This window comes from Bufo bufo, chromosome 11 (genome assembly GCF_905171765.1).
Source record: "Bufo bufo chromosome 11, aBufBuf1.1, whole genome shotgun sequence".
NCBI lineage: Eukaryota > Metazoa > Chordata > Amphibia > Anura > Bufonidae > Bufo > Bufo bufo.
This window is the reverse complement of record NC_053399.1, coordinates 27047394-27067224: the sequence shown is the minus strand read 5'-3', so window position 1 is coordinate 27067224 and position 19831 is coordinate 27047394. Positions and strand designations below refer to the sequence as shown.

The 19831-nt window shown below is 45.0% G+C and overlaps 1 protein-coding gene across 1 annotated transcript in view; it reads left to right on the top strand.

Annotated features, from left to right (window-relative positions):
• Positions 1-254: 254 nt before the first annotated feature.
• PPP1R36 (protein phosphatase 1 regulatory subunit 36) overlaps positions 255-19831 on the top strand; it is a 33271-nt gene continuing 13694 nt past the window's right edge. Inside the window, exons 1-7 of the mRNA XM_040412743.1 lie at positions 255-293; positions 4254-4327; positions 8678-8805; positions 10757-10826; positions 11498-11596; positions 12740-12880; positions 17456-17498. Coding sequence (XP_040268677.1) covers positions 285-293; positions 4254-4327; positions 8678-8805; positions 10757-10826; positions 11498-11596; positions 12740-12880; positions 17456-17498 — 564 coding nt within the window. The 5' untranslated portion in view covers positions 255-284. The remainder of the gene's footprint in view (positions 294-4253; positions 4328-8677; positions 8806-10756; positions 10827-11497; positions 11597-12739; positions 12881-17455; positions 17499-19831) is intronic.

Sequence of the window (19831 nt, the reverse complement as noted above, 5' to 3'; positions counted from 1 at the left end):
TCAGCTCTTCCTGCTCTATAACACCATGTTCACTGTGACAGGTTCCCTTTAAACTTTTATACGACTGAGACTTTTTCCTCCCTTGTATTTTCTATAGTTTCCTGTTTGTGTCCTCCAGCAGTATCTGGATCTAATCCTGTATCCCCCCCCCCCCTGTCACACAGCTCAGCTGTAGCCGCCCCCAGCTGTCCTCCTGCCCACTCTGAGACAATGGAATGGTTACCTAGCAACACACTAGTTCACGTAAACACTAAACTGATTGCAATCTGCTCTGGTGACCATCCATGGAGCAGGTAAGTACTCCCATCCTGCAGCTACATACCACCACAGCTATATATAGCCGTGTGCACCCATACTTTACTTTTTACGGTGTAGTTTAGTTACACTTTGGCCCTAAATGTCTCATTAAATGTCCTGTTATTACGGTATATATGCAGTTAAGTACGGTGTATTGTTATTGACAGCTAGTTTACATAAATTAATGACAGCTAGTTTACAGCTGGCAACTGGTTGAATATCACCTAGGAAGACTTTAACATGACGGACACGAGTGGCGCCTGACGGAACCCTCTGACTTCTAATGGGATCCATCAGGTTCTCTCATGGTGTATGTCATTGTACTGGGAAAATAATAGCACCACACGCTGCTCCATTTTTCCTAGCAAAAAGGATAGTATCTGTGATGGAGGCTCCGAACAGACGCAGATGTGAACCTAGCCTTGATTAGCATCAGTAGGGAGCGGTGGTTAACACCTTCACTTCCTGAGGGCACAATGAGGACTTATTTAGGGTGTCATTAAGGGCTCGTTCACACGAACGTGTGCTGCCCTTTGCCATATTGCGGACCGCATTTGCGGATACCGTGTGCATTCCGCATCACGAATGCGGACCCATTCACTTCAAATCCGGAGATGTGGAACGGAAGCACAGAACGGAACACTACGGAAGCACTACAGAGTGCTTCCTGGGGTTCCGTTCCGTGCCTCCGCACCGCAAAAAGATAGAACATGCTCTATCTTTTTGCGGAACGGAGGGATCGCGGACCCATTCAAGTGAATGGGTCCACAATCCCCATGCGGCTGGGCCATGTTCGGTGCCCGTGCATTGCGGACTGCAATTTGCGGTCCACAGCACGGGCTTTACACGGTCGTGTGAACGAGCCCTAAGGCTGGGATGTGTCACAAAAGATCTGACCTGATGGATTTTGTTTTGCTGGCTAACCCCCATTTTTTTCTTCGAAGTCTGATGGACTTTGTGTCACAAGTAGCAAGCGACTTTGCTCCATTGGCTTGCGAATCTCCTGAGATTTTTCTGTGATTTGCTCTTGCACGGTGTAGCTCCAGCCTAAGGCCTCACTGTTTACCCTATATTTAATCACATTTTGTAAATATTTTTATCACTTAGCCTGTTTAAGCCTATTTATAAACCAATAGGTACTTAAGTATGTAAAATACACTTACAACACACTCATGTCTGGAACGGCACAGTCCATGTTTCATCCATGACACTGCCCATGATTCATCTGTGGTTTTGTGATTTTCAGTCTGTGTTTCAGACACTGCTAGACTGAAATTTGGTTTCCAGACCATCTCCTACCCACGGTCTGTGAAAACCATGGACCAAACACAGATGGCATCCGTGCAGTGTCTGTGGTTTTCACAGACCCATAAACAATAATGTGTGGGAGGGATCTGTAATCAAAACAAAAATAAGGCATGCTTCCGTGGTGCCACCAGAGATCCATGGTCCGTGGAAAACCACTGATGTGTGAATACGTACATTAAAGTTAATGGGTATGTAAGTGGTCCGTAGAGGCCACAGGCAGCACACATCCGTGATTCACTGACGTGTGATAGACCCCTAAAAGGGTATGTCCACATGAACAAATTTTACCCTGCAGATTTTACTACAATGTGGATTTTATTGCAGATTTCACATTATGTGGATTTAAAATGCCCACCACATGTCAGTTACCATGCGGATTCTTCCTCCACTCTGCTGGTATCCGCAGGGGAAATGCGCAGCACATACACCCCATGTGAATATGCCGTAAAGCTGGACAGACACTAGACAATTCAGCCTTGTTCTGTGGCCTGGTCTCAGGGCTGGCCTTACATTGAAGGATGTTGGTGGAGACCGCTTCATGTGGTGGACGCGCATAGGGGGACATTTATTAAGACCGGCGATTTAGACGCCGGTCTTAATCCCTCTGCGCTGGGGAGCAGCATCTACATAACTTTAGTGCTTGCTACCGTCGGCCATGCGACATGCTTTAATCTACGCCAGATCCCTTTCTGGTGTAGTTTAAGGTAATTTTCCACACCAAAGACTGGCGTGGAAAATGATAAATAAGACAGACTTGGTGGCCCACCCTCTTCCCCGGCCACGTCACGCCCCATTTTGCAAAAGTGGCACAAGCAGGCAAAAGTTGCCGATTTTGCCGCAAAACACCTTTGCGACAAAATCTGTGTAACACCCCAGAGTTGCTACTGTCTTTATTGGTTTAACCTCATGTCATATTATGCATTTATTCCGGGTCCTGTACACTGTGCATTTCTAATGTTATGTAACTGTTCATGTAATGTGCCTGGTTCACCAGCAGGTGGCAGCAAACACGGCAGAGCTATATTTAGATACAATGGAACCTTCCATTCCATTCTAACCCCCCCTCTGGAGAGAGGTGGGCGAGTCCTACTTCCTGCAGGAAGGGTGGGGCAGAAGTTCTAGTCAGTCTAGCTTACCCCCTGCTAAGGGAAGGGTGTGCAGGGGCACGTCTCTCCTAGATGTGCCCATGCCAGCCAGAGCACCTTAAGCTCTGCTGGCCATGGAGGCCAAAACTTAAAGCCTCAGGAGCCAGAAGGAAAGTTCCCTGGCATAACCTAGAGTCAGACTACAAAGTGAAATGCAGCATACGGAAGAAGCTGAGTTATACAGCCAGCCTGTCAGTACAGCAGAGCTAGAGAGAAACAGAGATATAGCAGAGTTGAGTATGCCTGCCAATTTCATGCTAAAGCCTGCTGGAACCAAGACAAAGCCTGAAACTGTTTGGAGAAACGTTTATTCAAGTAAAGCTGCCATTGAACTTCATCTCAAGGTCTGGACTCCAGTTATTTTTTTTTCCCTCAATTATTCTCCCCATTTATTGCTTCAGAGCCAAAGCCTGGGGTCCAGCTGTATCCGGGTAGGAGCACCGTGACACATATAAAGAGACATTTTAGGCCGCACTACACCACTCGGCATTCCTACACCTGGGTCGCATTATAGAGGGCCCTAGGGTGAGGCGCCCGTTGCATCTGCAACATAAATACGCCAAACAGTGGTGTAAAAACGCCCACGTTATCCCCCATTTTCTGCCACTTTGCAAAAGTGCCATGAGCAGGCAAAAGTCGCAGATTTTGCCGCAAAACACCTTTGCAACCAAATCTGCCACATAAATACGCCAAAAAGTGGTGTAAAAACATTAATAAATGACCCCCATAGTGTATACATATAACCGTACCATACAATGCCTAATAATATTACGTTCAATACAGTATGGTGCCAACATAACTGTGCCATGCCTTGGCCAAATAACACCCTATCTATCATCACCACCATGCACTGGTAACATAGTAACATAGTACATAAGGCCGAAAAAAGACATTTGTCCATCCAGTTCGGCCTGTTATCCTGCAAGTTGATCCAGAGGAAGGCAAAAAACAAACTGTGAGGTAGAAGCCAAATTTCCCCACTTTAGGGGAATAAAAAATTCCTTCCCGACTCCAATCAGAATAACTCCCTGGATCACCGACCCCTCTCTAGTAGCTATATCCTGTAATATTATTACACTCCAGAAATACATCCAGGCCCCTCTTGAATTCCTTTATTGTACTCACCACCTCCTCAGGCAGAGAGTTCCATAGTCTCACTGCTCTTACCGTAAAGATTCTATACTGTACAGTGCTAAGTAGCAACACAATATACAGTAAATACCACCATATAGTGCTCAGGTAAGTCCACATAACAGCTCCATACATAAAGCAAGATAACAGTACCATAAAAAAATTGCTCTATGACTGATGTTTAAAATTGTGGTAGTCACAAGCCTCGACTGATAAGTTCTCTGTGACACTGGGTCTGGCCGGTCTGGGCTTCTGTTGATGGGGCGCACATCTTTAATTTGACAAACTATTCCAACTTTTTCTAACAATTGAACCTTAAAATACAACAAAATTCAACACAGAACTTTCCACTGATCTTCTACCTTTGGTTAGCCCCTACAGATAACAAAAGTTCCTCCAGGAAAATGGTACTGGAAAGAGGACACGAAAACACTGGAATTTACAAGGTAAAAAAACGAAATAAAAAAAAGTTTTTATTTATTTATTTTAAGTTCATCGCCTTTGGAGATTGTCCAAATTTTAGACAACCCCATTTAGCCTTGTTTTCAAAGCTGCTTTCCATGGAAAACCCACTCTCCTGCGGCTGAGATACTGATGGGACATAGGGTCAGCTGCTGCTAGGGGTTTTGGTGAACGTTTAGAGGATACCGGTGTCCTTTATTGGACGACTGCACTTTGCAATGCAAAAAGAAAATATGCCGCACTTGATATTTTGCATACAATTTCACATGGCTGGGGTCTAGGCACAGTGATGGTGTGGACGTAGCCTCAAACACTTGCTATGGTTGGGTCACTATTTTCAGTGACATGAGTGCAGGACCACCCTTAGAAATATGGCTGGTGATGCCCCCTGAATGTCCCATTATGTGTTCAGCAGCCTCTGGATTGTACCCTATTGCAGGGATCTGTAGGACTGCACAGACTGTCATTACTTATAGTGGGTCCTGAAACCATAGGGGCTTACAATCTAGATTTACCTAGCTGTGGGTTACAGGAGTAAACCAGAACACCTGGAAGAAATCCACACAAACCCAATACAGATATTGGGGGTCATTTACAAAGACTGGCGTTTCCCCCCTGCACTGGCGGTGAAAGCGCCTAATTTATGACATGGCTGAATTGTGTCACACCGGTGACATGTCTCAGAAGGTCTGAAAGATTATCTGCTCATTAGTGATCTGACAGCCTCTTTTGGTTTCACTTTGTCTGTGTTGCTTGTATGTCCCCACCTCCTGTTCAGGTGTGGATCATGTGACCTTTACCTCCCCCTATTTAGTCTGACTTCACCCATCACTCCTTGCTCTGGATAGCTTCATTTGGTGTTTGGAGAGCTGGAGTGTGGTTCTAGTTGAAGTCCTGATCATCCATCATCCTTAGAAGTTAAGTGTTCCGCTTGTTGTGTTTTGTATTCCTCCCCCCCTCTGTTGTTTACTAGGCCTCAGTGAGACGCTGGTTCCTTCACCAGGGAAGGAACGAGTGGTCTCTGCCCTGTCATTAAGTCTAGGGCATCTGAGGGCCACCAGGGTTTTCTAGGTTCCTGTGTATGGGCATCTCTACCATCGAGAGGTGCCCATACGCATAGGAGTTAGGGCCAGGAGCAGGGTTTCATAGGTGGTGACCCTTTTCCTTCCCTAGCGGTGAGGCCTAGTGTCTTTTCCCTTCCGTCTTGTTGTCTTTTGGTGTTCTCCCCTACTACATCCGTGACAAATTGTCGTCCTAAACTAGGGAGGCGCACTGCCGGTAATACGTGCGCTTGGAGTAAAAAGTACTCCAGCCCCTGACTGGAGTCGTCTTTTTACTCCGCTTTTACGAGGTATATGTGTTGGGCCCGATGTCCCAGCCACCACCATGCCCCTGTCACTCCCAAGTGGCGAGCATGGCACAAAAATGTGGTTTTGCAACTTTTTTTTTTTTTTTTTACGCCAAAAACCTGAGTAGCGCTCTTAGTAAATTTGCTCCCATTATCTTTGGTTGGATTTATCCCAGGCCCCCAATGCTGCAAGGGACCGGTGCTAACCACTGAGCCACCATGCTGCCCACATACTGAGCCATATGTGAAATAGCAACACATTGGGAACCAGGTTTGCACACCATTTTGCATGAAGCAACACTCGATATATGTACGATTGCCTCGCCATCATTGCGGCCCCAGCATTAGGGATCGGCAGTTCTCTCGGTTTCTCCAGAAGAGCATATTTCTGTGGTCGGAGCTGAACAATGGCTGCTTTATTTCTGCACGCAACGCTTCTGGTTTGCTTTTTGCATAGCAAATGATCTGCTGGAACACATGTCCCGATCTGTCTTCTATTATCCACATCTATTCTGTTGCAATGACTGGAACCTTGGAGAATTTCCAATATGATAATATCTTGGCACTGGTGGATCAGCGCTAGATTTCCAGCAGCTTAGTCGCTCCTGTCAGACCACAATACGTCCATTTTTAGACCATCATCTAATAGGATTGTACAATAGGCAGATTGCTTTATGCTGAGTGATATTCCGAGTTAGCCTCAGGGAGGAATCTTACCCTGTTCAATAATAGCTGGATGGTAGAAACATGCTGTACCCTGCCATGGACTCTGCCACCCACCATCACCCGTGATGTCCATGTCACCCATTAGGAGATATGCAAAGGGACGTTAAGATTGGTGGGGGTCTGACACCCTGCACCCTCACCAATCAAATATTTTGGGTAGCCGACAGTTCTGTGGTCAGAACCGGAAGCAGAAGGCTCCATCCGCTGTGTAGTGGCCGTGCCAGGGTACTGCAGTCCCATTCAAGTGAATAGTAGCTGAGCCGCAGGACACTGGCGCCGGAAACTACATGGTAGATAGCGCCTTCCATCTACTGTATAGTTTCTGACTCCTGTGGCTGCCCAAAACAACTGGGGGTGCAGGGTGTTAGACTCCCCCCCAATATGACCCATAAGGATAGGTCATCAATAACTAAATACCAAAAAAAAACATTAGTCTAAGGGCTCATGCACACGACCGTATGTATTTGTGGTCCGCAAAAAACAGGTCCACAAAAAGTACAGATGACATCCGTGTGCATTCCCTATTTTGCAGAACCGAACAGCTGGCCCCTAATAGAACAGTCCTCTCCTTGTCTGTAATGCGGACAATAATAGGACATGTTCTATTTTTTGTGGAACGGAAATATGGACAAACGGAATGCACACGGAGTAACTTTGTTTTTTTTTGCGGACCCATTGAAATGAATGGTTCCGCATATGGTCCACAAAAAAAAAACAGACACGGAAAGAAAATACGTTGGTGTGCATGAGACCTAAAATTTATGGAAATGGATGATTTCAACCTAAATTAATATTCGCCGGATAAAGTATATATATACTTTTTAAATCCCCCCCCCACCTAGTGGGACCTGTATACATACCTGCTTCCGGCCACTTGGTTCTGGCGTAACTACAACTGACGGGGTCCCACAGCAAACTTTTGAACGTGCCTCCCGCATTCCCTTTTATGCAGATCTCAATCTGGACCCCAAAAAATACTCACCTCTCACCAGGTCATAGTGCGCTCCTACGCACAGTACGTCACGTTGTGAAGCTCTGCGCTGGTAGGACTTAGTGCGGAACCCAGAGAAAAAGACCAGGGAGCGGTGAGTAATACCAGTGCTAAGACCAGGAGCAGCATACTTACCGCTCCCTGGGTCCTTAAAATAAATCCATTTGCCCCCCTCCTGGGCCCCTTCCTGAGTTCTGGCCCCATAGCAGCCACCTTCCCCTGCTTCCACAGTAGTTACGCCCCTGGTTCTGGCTCTGTGTGTCCTGGGCTATCTTCACTGCACTTCCGGCCCCAGCATGTACATTTCCTTCCTAGGGTCACATGTGCCGCTGAAGCCAGTGGCTGGCCTCAGCAATAGTATGTCCACCAAGCATCACATCACTGCTGGTTAAGTATAGTTCTCTTTACAGGTCCTGCTAGGTGAGGGGGAATTAAAAAAAAAATGGTGGACAAGCTCTTTAAGCAGACTGATGACACATTATCATCATCTACAATGATGGTGGCCGTGGTTACAATTTTTATCCAGTAGCCACTAGCCTTCGAATCTTCCCAGAAATATTGTTCGTCCTTCATCCAATGTCATTGCATGTGACTAGTTTGAGTGACAGGTGATGGCCAATATGGACTACAGTGTGTACGGCTGTGACATTCAGGGGCGCACCACCAATGAGGCCAGGTGAGGCGGTCGCCTCAGGCAGCACCCGGTAGGGGCAAGAAAGGGGAAGTGCAAGGGCCATGGGCAATGCGTGCTTTCATTGTGGCAAAGGGGTTAGGTTAAGAAATTGGCATTGGGAGGGGGGGCGCCGTTACAGTTTTCGCCTCAGACAGCAGAAAGGCTCGGTGCACCCCTGGTGACATCGTAACAATCCTTCAGTAGACGATCATTCATCAACCTACTTCTGTCTAATGTGTATGGTCACCTTTTAGCACCTCGACCCTGGGTCCTGAGAGGTCTTAAAGGGGTTATACCATGACTAATGTAAAAAATGAAAATCAGACATCGTATAGTACATGACGCAGGGCTGGTTCTAGCTTTGTTAGAAATAAATGGTCATGTACTATATGATGTATATGACCCCTTTAAGGTCCGCTCCTTCTTCATAATCACATTTGTCCTATCTGAATGTGGACGCCGCTGAGAAGATGTTACCCAGCATTGATGCAAACTAAATTGAATCCAATATTCTGTGTTTGCATAAGTCTTAGCGCCCATACAGGACTGCCATCTTTTTGCATTAGTTGTACAATGCCGTTCTCGTACTTTTGCAGACGATCGGACACCTACTTTCGCTGGGGACATGGATCTAAATCCCCTGAAAGAAGCACCGACAGAATCACGAAATCTCCCAGACAGAAGAAGCGACAACATGAATTTGTGACTCTAGAAGATGTCAAGAGTAAGTGTCATACATGGTGCATGCTTCTTGGGGCCTAGGTATAGAGGTGGGGGAGGCTACGGTGGCACCCTGACCTTGGAGCCTGGGGGTTCCCAAAGAGACAGCCACATATAAAGAGACCAATACTACACATAACATTGATCGATTTAGCAAGTGGGGCCCAGGAGCTTCAAGGCGCACCTCTGCATAATAAAGTCCATTGTTGACGGGTCACGGGACGATAAATGGCCATACAAAGCCTCATGGGGACAAGGGAATGGCCATATGAAGCCTCATGGGGACAAGGGAATGGCCATAGCAGCCCTCGTAGGGGACAAGGGCATGGTCAGTTACCTAGCACAGACCAGAGAGTCAATGTATGGGTATAGAGAAAGTCTAGTGGAGATAGAAGCAGCATTAGCTTATGGGCTCCACAAGAACCAGTGACCGGGAGAAGCCTAAAAGCGCCTGGACACAGCCGGCTTCTATACACGTGGTTGTCTATTACCACATTCCTCTATGGACATTGTGGAAAAACCTATTCCACCAAGGGGACCTCACCCAACAGGAATCCCTGGACAACAGAGTGTGCCTCGAAGGAACTGGTGCTATCCTTCCCTTCACTGCACGCCGGCCCAGGGAGCTCTGCTAACCGTGAGTAAAACTACTACTACCCCCATCATCCCACCGTAGCTCACGTGTTGCCCCTGTGGCCCGGTCGCTGCAATAACAACCCTCTCAGGGGACAAGAGCATGGTCATAGCGGCCAATTTAGGGGACAAGGGAATTGGCCATAAGAGCCCTCTTAGGGGATAAAGGAATGGCCATAGCAGCCCTTGTGGGGGACATTTCATTGTTTCACTATTACACTGGACTGAAGCAGGAGCGCACGGAGGTAAAATGACATCTGACCATTAAAATGCTAACCGCGGTGGATGTGGCACAAAGAATATATGACACCACATTTGCATAAAGAAAGGGGAAATGGGCTATGCTTGACCTGTCATCAAGGTGACATATTGTGTCTGCTGCGGCGCCACCTTGAGACCAAATGGTATAATGCTTGACTTTTCAAATTAATATTGGATAAATAATCTATTATAGTCACTGCTTTTGTTGGAGGCAATGTTGCCATTATTTGCAACAAATGTATCAAACCGTCTCACCACGATGATACTTTTGTTGCATCTTTACGATTTTTCTAAATTTTGAGGCTGGAGTGAGGCCGCTCAAAACTTTTGCAGTGGGTGAGAACTACTTTACCCTTGCATTATTTATTCTGGAGGATCTCAATATCGGAATTAAAAGGATCCGTTTTGATTTTGCACATCAGGAGGCATCCGTTCTGTTAGAATGCGGTTGTGTGAAATCAAAACAGAAAAAATGGATCCGTCACTAAATACATCACAAAACTTATGGCTCCGTTTTTTTAAGGCTCCTCCTAAAAAAAAAAAACGGATCAGTCACCATTGACTTACATTCTTTTCAGTGCCGGATCCGTTTTTTTTTGTTTTCTTTCCGTTTTTATGACCGGACACAAAACTGCAGCTTGCAGCGGTTTTGTGTCCAGTCACAAAACGGAACCCTGACGGATCGGAAGACGTCCTGATGCATCCTGAGCGGATCTCTTCCCATTCAGAATGCATGAGGACCAAACGGAAAAGTTTTTTTTTTTGGTATTGAGATCTAAATACCGGAAAACAACAAGGCAAGTGTGAAAGTAGCCTGGAAGTCGAAATTCATAAATGCATCTAAATCCTGGCAAGTGGGCCACTGAATGGAGCAGCGGGGTACATGCTTGACCGCAGGGTGGAGGAATACGGGGTTCACGGCTTGATCTAGTAACTGTAAGGCTCCCAGTGGTGGGGCCCCCAGCTATCAGACTCTGATCGCTTCTCCTGTACATGTCCATTGTAGACATTTTTGGAAAACTGGAGATCACGTCTTATTTATGTATCCACATGTCTTCCAGGAGTGGCTTTAAACTTAATTGAAGAACAAGAACGTCTTTGCTTGACTTTTGGATTTTCCAGCATCCTCAGGTAAGTCACATCCACAAAAAGACACAATATAAAAGGACAACATTGATAACCAATCCTCAGGATAGGGCACCAGTATCTGATTTGGTGAGGGTCCAACTCGCGGCACCTTCGCCAATCAGCGCTTCGGTGAGCGCTGCAGCCTCTTCACAGCTTACCAAGCACAGCGCCGTACATTGTATAGTGGCCGTGCTTGGTACTGCAATCCAGGCCCATTTAATTGAATGGGACTAAGTTGCACGTAGGCCATGTGACTGATGAACATGAAATCACTGGCCTTGGAAAAGGACGTAGCGCTCACTGACCAGCCGCTGCAACGCTACAGTATTATCCAAGAGCGGAGGTAAGTGTCCGTGTAACGGATCCTAAAATTACTTTTCTATTGTACCTTGTGGTATATGGGTGGTAGCAGTGCTATCTGTATCAGCGCAATGCATGGGTAGCTGAGGTTTTGCATCAGTTTTGAATAGGTGGGTTAGTGTTGTGCTGCCCCCTACTGCTGGTTCTGATGACCACGTATTCTTCACATATAGGGATCCAGGATAGAAGAAGGGTATTACATCTTCCTGTGGAGATACATCCAGTGAAACCTCCAACAATGTATCTTCCAGGTTAATAAACCAAATTAATGTAATGTTTTTATTTATTTTTTAAATATTTTTTTTTTTATTTAGATCTCAGCAACTTGACGATTTCCTCATGGCTTTGATTAATTACTTATATTGCTTTTTGGTGAAACAGTCACGTGGCAAGCAGCCCAAATCTTTACTGCCGTAAGTGTTTCCATGTAAGAACGTTTTATGACATGAAAAGTTGTGAAATGTTGTCCTGGGTTTCGTATAATTATGCGCCATTGTTTCCAGACATACCCTTGCTCATAACTCTGCATTGTGCTGTTCCTCTGTTATTCCTCCTGAATATTTATGAAGAATTGATAACTGGTTGTTACCATTCCCTTAGTCTCAAACTGCCGGCATTGACTGGACAGGATCAGTAATGTATTGTATGAACACAGGGACTGCACCAGCAGAATAGTGAGTGCAGCTCTGGAGTATAATACAGGGTGTAACTCAGGATCAGTACAGGATAAGTAATGTATGTACACAGTGACTCCACCAGCAGAATAGTGAGTGCAGCTCTGGAGTATAATACAGGATGTAACTCAGGATCAGTACAGGATAAGTAATGTATGTACACAGTGACTCCACCAGCAGAATAGTGAGTGCAGCTCTGGAGAATAATACAGGATGTAACTCAGGATCAGTACAGGATAAGTAATGTATGTACACAGTGACTCCACCAGCAGAATAGTGAGTGCAGCTCTGGAGAATAATACAGGATGTAACTCAGGATCAGTACAGGATAAGTAATGTATGTACACAGTGACTCCACCAGCAGATTAGTGAGTGCAGCTCTGGAGAATAATACAGGATGTAACTCAGGATCAGTACAGGATAAGTAATGTAATGTATGTACACAGTGACTCCACCAGCGGAATAGTGAGTGCAGCTCTGGAGTATAATACAGGATGTAACTCAGGATCAGTAATGTAATGTATGTACACAGTGACTGCACCAGCAGAATAGTGAGTGCAGCTCTGGAGAATAATGCAGGCTGTAACTCAGGATCAGTACAGGATAAGTAATGTAATGTATGTACACAGTGATTCCACCAGCAGAATAGTGAGTGCAGCTCTGGAGAATAATGCAGGTTGTAAACTCGATAGTACAAGATAAGTAATCTAATGTGTTTATAAAGTTACTCAGTTTTTTGTTTGGAATAATTTTATATTTAAAATTGTGTTCAACAGTGGATATATCCTCTAAGTGACATACAGTGTGTACATAATCATTATTATTATATTACGTGTATGTCCTGTACTATGATAATAATCCCCTGGTTATGTGTGTTCCTAGGCGACCAAAGGTTCTAGAAGAAGAGGAGATGGCGGCCATAAACAAGACCGTGGAAGCCGCAATGAAGCACCTCGCCTTTAAGTACTCCATTCTTGTACTTGGAGAGGGGATGGACAAGCAGCATCATCTGGCGTGTGGAAAGTATGATATCCTGAGATGATAGGCCTGTGGTCTGCTCATCAAAACACAAAACACCCAGGGATTGGAGGTGGCTCCAGTAATGCCGCGTCTATGAGAAGACACCATTTTCAGAAAATGAGGGTTGGGAATTACCAATAAATATTCTGTAAAAAGCATTTCCCAGTAAAGTTTAAAAAGAGATAGATAGATTAGATAATTACTATCTATCTATCTATCTATCTATCTATCTATCTATCTATCTATCTATCTATCTATCTATCTATCTATCTGTTTATCTTCTATCTATCCATTATCTATCTATCTATCTATCTATCTTCTATCCTTCTATTAACTATCTATCTATCTTCTATCGATCTTCTATCTATCTATCTATCCATCTATCTATCCATCTATCTAAACAAAAAAAGTAAAGAGCAGCACACAAACAGCAAATAGAGGTGCAAATTCCTTCAAAAGACCGGCGACCAAGGTCTTGCTAGTTATCTTGAGAAAAGAGAAGGCAGCGCTCCAAAAATTCATGAAAAAAGTGGGTGATTTAAGAAGCCATGTGACAGCAACGTCTCAGCTCTCTCTATGGAGCCTTTGTCAAGCCATAGTGACATGTGCAAACATCTGTGCTCTTATACCATACAGGATTAAATTAGGTGATTACATAATTATCTCTCAATAGAATACAAGATAGTGCCAACATAACCTGGGATACTACATTCTATAATGGCCTTATTATTTGTTTAGATAGAGTGGTGGTTCACTTTTGATCCCCCGCATGCCGTCTTTTCGACATGGGGGGATTGATATTGAACCACTCTATGGGTATAATTTATGCCCCCTGATGTTGGATGCCTCTCATTAATATTAGGGTCGTATTGTCCGGGAAGTGGATGGGGGATCGGGGCTGCACAAAGGTGACACCTGTATTCCCTTACCCTAATAGGGCGTTGTGCCCTCTGTCAGGTTGATCCCTGGGAGGACACTGGGCCCCCTGGCTCTTTATACTGACCCCCGTTATATATTGAGCCGGATATTTATGCCTTATTAGAGTGCTATAGGTGGGTGTGTTTGAGAGTGGGTGACGGTGGTGGTCCACTGTTTACCCACTCTCTGTATTTAGCCCATCGCTCTATACCAGGATGTAATAGATAATGTTCGCGGCGATCATGTGCTGCGGTCAGGTGATGTGTAGAGGTGTCCGCATCATGTATGGGCATGAGTCTGCGCAGTTAAGTTTTCTGCTTATTCGGCCATGTTTGTTGTGGTCTCCTATGTTAGCAAGGCGAATTACACCTCTCGCGGTAGTATGAGTAATTGGCGCCTGCGCAGTGTGATTTTCATGACGCCGACCAGGTCCTGCAGTCTCTGGCTCCATGTGAGGTCATGTTATTTGTTCTTATCTTTTTAATCACTGGATTATGTGACTAATAGAGGGTTGTCCCAATCAAGGGACCCCTCTCTGTTATCTCAATATGTCTTAGAAGGGCTTAATGAAGAGAAAACCTCTTGAAGGACACATGCACTTGGCAGAGCCATGTGCACCGAGACTGCGCAGCACTGCGGTACATAAAGGCGGTGTAACTACTTAGAACAAGTGTGCAATTGTAGGTACTCTTCCATGGAAGCAATGCTTTTAAAGAGGTTTTCCAGAAGTGCAATTTGGATGACCTACCTTCAGGACAAGTCATCAATATCCGATTGGTTCCTGGAACCCCCTGAAAATTAGCAATTTGAAGAGGCCGGTGAGTACAGTGGCATCATGTCCATCGGTCGCATGGCCTATGTGCAGCTCAGTTCTGGGCTGCAATACCAAGCGCAGCCACTATACAATGGACGGCGCTGTGCTTGGAGGCCACACCACTCATCAGAGCACCGTACCCTCTTCAAACAGCCGATCATTGGGGGTGCTGAGAGTTGGACCCCCACCACTCAGGGGATAGGTCATCAATATTGTACCGCCAGAAAGACCCTTTAACGGAGGATACCCCCTTATATACAGGATTTGAGGTAGCATGGCGTGACTTATGTTGATGTGCCCGATGACTCATCCTATAACTACACAGCATCTTTTGTCAATTTTGTATGCTCAGCCATCTGAATCTGTGTATTATCCATTTTCTTTGCTTTGGCAGCTCTCTTGAGAACTTATTTTACTGGCATTTTGCTCACCAGTGTTAGTTAACTATTTGCATACTTGCGCAGCGGCCAAACTGGGATCATTTAAGGACGCGGGGCGAGTAGCGTCTTTGTTCGCTGTCGTGTAGGGTTTACTTTTAGTTTTGGCAGGAATGGCAGTGAATACCTTCCTACTAGAAAAGGCCTTAGCAGAGCTTCGTTTTTGCTGAGAGGTTTTTACTCAGCAGTTTTCGTGAGACAAGCCCTGACAGATGTCTTCCTCTACACCGCACCTATTTCTGCATTGCTCGGGGGCCACAATGTCAAATCTGTAACGTGCCCCCCCCCCCCCCCCCATTGGCCATGCGCCATTTATAATGATGGCATCTCATTATTTGGCAGATGGGTTTTGGGTTCCCTCTCCAGGCCCTAGGACCCAGATAACGCTGCTGCCTACATACCCCCAATAGCTGTGCCCCTGACTGGATTAAAGGGGTTGTCCACTCCTTTACAAGGGATGGCCTATCTGATCGTAGGGGATCTGACACCTGCCGATTTGCTGTTCTACAGTTCCAGCACCAGAAGTCAGCACTGGGACTACACAGCGCCATCTGTTGTGCAGTGGACGGAGCTGGTAACTGCAGAGCTGCCCCCATTCACATCAATGCAAGCAACACTGCAGTAACCAGCTCAGTCCACTACACAATAGATGGCGTAGTGAAGTTCTGGCGCTACTCTAAAACGGCTGATTAGTGGGGGTTCCGGGGTGTTGGAAACCCGCCGATCAGATAGTGAACGCCTATCCTGAGGCTAGGTTATCACTTTTAAAGGCGAGGATCAAATTTTCACCTAAGGGGATTGACACCTATCGGTAAAACATAGCTCCCAAAGTGAAGGAGAGCGCACAGCACATAGGTTGGCGTGCTCTCTGTTTACTTCTACGGGAATTCCGAAAAGAGATGAGCGGTAGTGTTATACCACTTCTATCATTACTATTAAAGGGATTAGTCTACTTCACACGTTGGTGACATATCATATCAGATAGGTGCATGTCCCACCTCCAAAGTGCTCAAGGGCTCACCAAAGTGCTCAAGAGCGACCACCTGTCCATTCACCTCTATGGGACTCCCAGAAATAGCCAGACCGGTGCTCGACTACTTTTTGGCACACCCAAAGAAGTTAAAGGGGTTGTCCCACGAAAAATATTCTACAGTTTGCAGACTAGCACCTGGCTCTGAATACTTTTGTAATTGCATGTAATTAAAAATTTTGCATAGCTACTGAGTTATTCAATAAAATGTATCTGTATAGCGCCACCTGCTGTTTGTTATTTTTCCTATTTCTTTGTCCTGCTCACTGAGAAGGCCGCACATGCTCAGTTTCATCCTCCAACTGCCTCCTGAGCTGTGATAGGGAGAGCACGGACACGCCCCCTTAGCTCTAACAGAAAAGACACTCCCCCTGAGCTGTGATAGGGAGAGCATGGACATGCCCCCTTAGCTGCAGCAGAACAGACACTCCCCTTGAGCTGTGATAGGGAGAGCATGGACACGCCCCCTGAGCTGCAGCAGAAAAGACACTCCCCTGAGCTGTCAGCTTGATATAAATCTAGCAGAGCAATGAATGGGGAGATCTCTGGATCCATGTGAGGTACAGGGCTGGTTCTAGCTTTGTTAGAAAGAGGTGGTCATGTCCTATATGATGTCTGATTTTCATTTTTCACATTAGTCATGGGAGAACCCCTTTAATGGAGGGTGGATGCGCTTCTGCAGTGAGCCCTTGTTCACTTTGGAGGTGGGACCCGCACCTATCTGACATTGGTGGCATATCCTGCTTATATGCCACCAATGTGTCAGGTGGGCCAACCCCTTTAATAGTAATTATAGAAATGATATGACACTATACATTGACTCCAATGACATACTGATAGAGAACTAGTCTTAGGGTACATTCACACGACTGTATGTCTTTTGCCGTCTGCAAATTGCAGATCCGCAAAACATGGATATCGGCCGCGTGAGTTGCGCAGTTAGCGGAGCGCACACGTCCAGCCCAACGATAGAACTGCGGGCAAGAATAGGACATGATCTATCTTTTTTGCGGGGCTGCGGAATGGAAGTACGGATGCGCACCCGTACCTCAAAATTGGGGAACGGATGTGGACCCTGAAATACAGTCGTCTAAATGCAGCCTTAGACTATTAGCCCCACTTGGGACAGAGAGTGATGATAATCTCTGTACATCGCTGAGGAATATGTCAGTGCTATATAAACAAGTAAAATAAATAAATAAAATATCTGCTAAATCCTGTATTACACCAACAATCATTGGTCAGATGGCCTCTTACACACACAGATATTCTGTTATACACACCAACTATTGGTCTGATTGGACAGATATTGGTCAGATAGTCTGTCGGTGTAATACAGACCTTAGTCCATAGGATAACTATTATTCTCTCTATTCCAGGGGCAGAGCGTCGACCACTCTGAGGGACCGCCGATTCTTTGAGGTACTGCTCCTGCTTTTACCGGTCATGGCTGATGGAAACCGGAATCCAATATCAGTAACTACTAATTATCTACCGCAGTCGGCTCCGGGCAGGAATGGTCTTGATTCTGTCAGATCGTGATCATCTCACCTGGCGTCACCCCAGAGGATGAATAATCCATCGTGTATGAGCAGAACTTTTCCTCTCACATTTTGCAGGCCAGCCTTAGGGCTGCATTAGATCCAGCGATGTAACAGGCCATTAGAAACATAGAATGTGTCGGCAGATAAGAACCATTTGGCCCATCTAGTCTGCCCAATATACTGAGTACTATGGATAGCCCCTGGCTATCATTGTCCTGAGGGAAGAGTTCCTTCCTGCTCACCCGTGGAGGAGACTTCTATTACACGCAGCGATCTCCTCCACAGTATGGGGAGCAGTGATCGCTAATACCTTTGCTGGTTCCCACACTGAATCATTGAGCGTGATTAGATGGCACGATCTGCCGCCGGCAAGCAATGATTTTTAAACCTGCTGAAAGATTGCAATTGGCCGATGAATGAGCGTTTGCTACTTCATTGGGTAATCGGTGGCAGTATTGCAAAGGCAGATCATCGCTAACGAGCGTTCATACAAGCATCGGCCAATGTAATACAGGCTTTAGATTCAGTACCACAATTCAGTAAATTATGGGTATGTAAAATTGCTATTCCCATCATAAATAGCTTTAATATTTAGATAACTTATCATAATGCATCCTCACAGATATAGGGAGAGATTTATCATCTGCCCGCACCACTATTTTGGCATATATTGTGTTTGCAACTTTTAAAATGCCACTTGCAACAGATTTAGTTGTGTTTTTAGACTGGCCTTGTCACATTCTCGAAAAGATAGATAGATAGAGGATAGCTAGATAGATACAGATATATAGATATTAGATAGATAGATACAGATGATAGATAGAGGATAGATAGATAGATAGATAGATAGATAGATAGATAGATAGATAGATAGATAGATACAGATGATAGATAGATAGATAGATAGATAGATAGATAGATAGATAGATAGATAGATAGATAGATAGATAGATAGATACAGATATATAGATATTAGATAGGTAGATAGATAGATAGGAGATAGATAGATAGAGATACTCGACATTCAGGCCTTTCTCAACTTCAAGTTACAATGGAGGCCTCTAGGCAAATATCTGTGTGAGCGCCCCTCCCTTTTTGGAAGGAGGTATAGGGAAACTAGATTGGGAAAACCAATAGACATTAAAAGCTAAAAATGTATTCAGCTGTAATGTATTAAAATAAGCACAGTCACAAAAACAATTGTGGTAACTTGTCAAAATAATACCACCAAATAGTGCTACTGTGCCAGTGCAATGTCAAAATACCAAAGCTATATAGTGCCTAAATAATAATGCCACAGAGTACACTAATAATACCACACTACAGGGAGTGCAGAATTATTAGGCAAGTTGTATTTTTGAGGATTAATTTTATTATTGAACAACAACCATGTTCTCAATGAACCCCAAAAAACTCATTAATATCAAAGCTGAATATTTTTGGAAGTAGTTTTTAGTTTGTTTTTAGTTTTATCTATTTTAGGGGGATATCTGTGTGTGCAGGTGACTATTACTGTGCATAATTATTAGGCAACTTAACAAAAAACAAATATATACCCATTTCAATTATTTATTTTTACCAGTGAAACCAATATAACATCTCAACATTCACAAATATACATTTCTGACATTCAAAAACATATCAGTGACCAATATAGCCACCTTTCTTTGCAAGGACACTCAAAAGCCTGCCATCCATGGATTCTGTCAGTGTTTTGATCTGTTCACCATCAACATTGCGTGCAGCAGCAACCACAGCCTCCCAGACACTGTTCAGAGAGGTGTACTGTTTTCCCTCCTTGTAAATCTCACATTTGATGATGGACCACAGGTTCTCAATGGGGTTCAGATCAGATGAACAAGGAGGCCATGTCATTAGATTTTCTTCTTTTATACCCTTTCTTGCCAGCCTCGCTGTGGAGTACTTGGACGCGTGTGATGGAGCATTGTCCTGCATGAAAATCATGTTTTTCTTGAAGGATGCAGACTTCTTCCTGTACCACTGCTTGAAGAAGGTGTCTTCCAGAAACTGGCAGTAGGACTGGGAGTTGAGCTTGACTCCATCCTCAACCCGAAAAGGCCCCACAAGCTCATCTTTGATGTTACCAGCCCAAACCAGTACTCCACCTCCACCTTGCTGGCGTCTGAGTCGGACTGGAGCTCTCTGCCCTTTACCAATCCAGCCACGGGCCCATCCATCTGGCCCATCAAG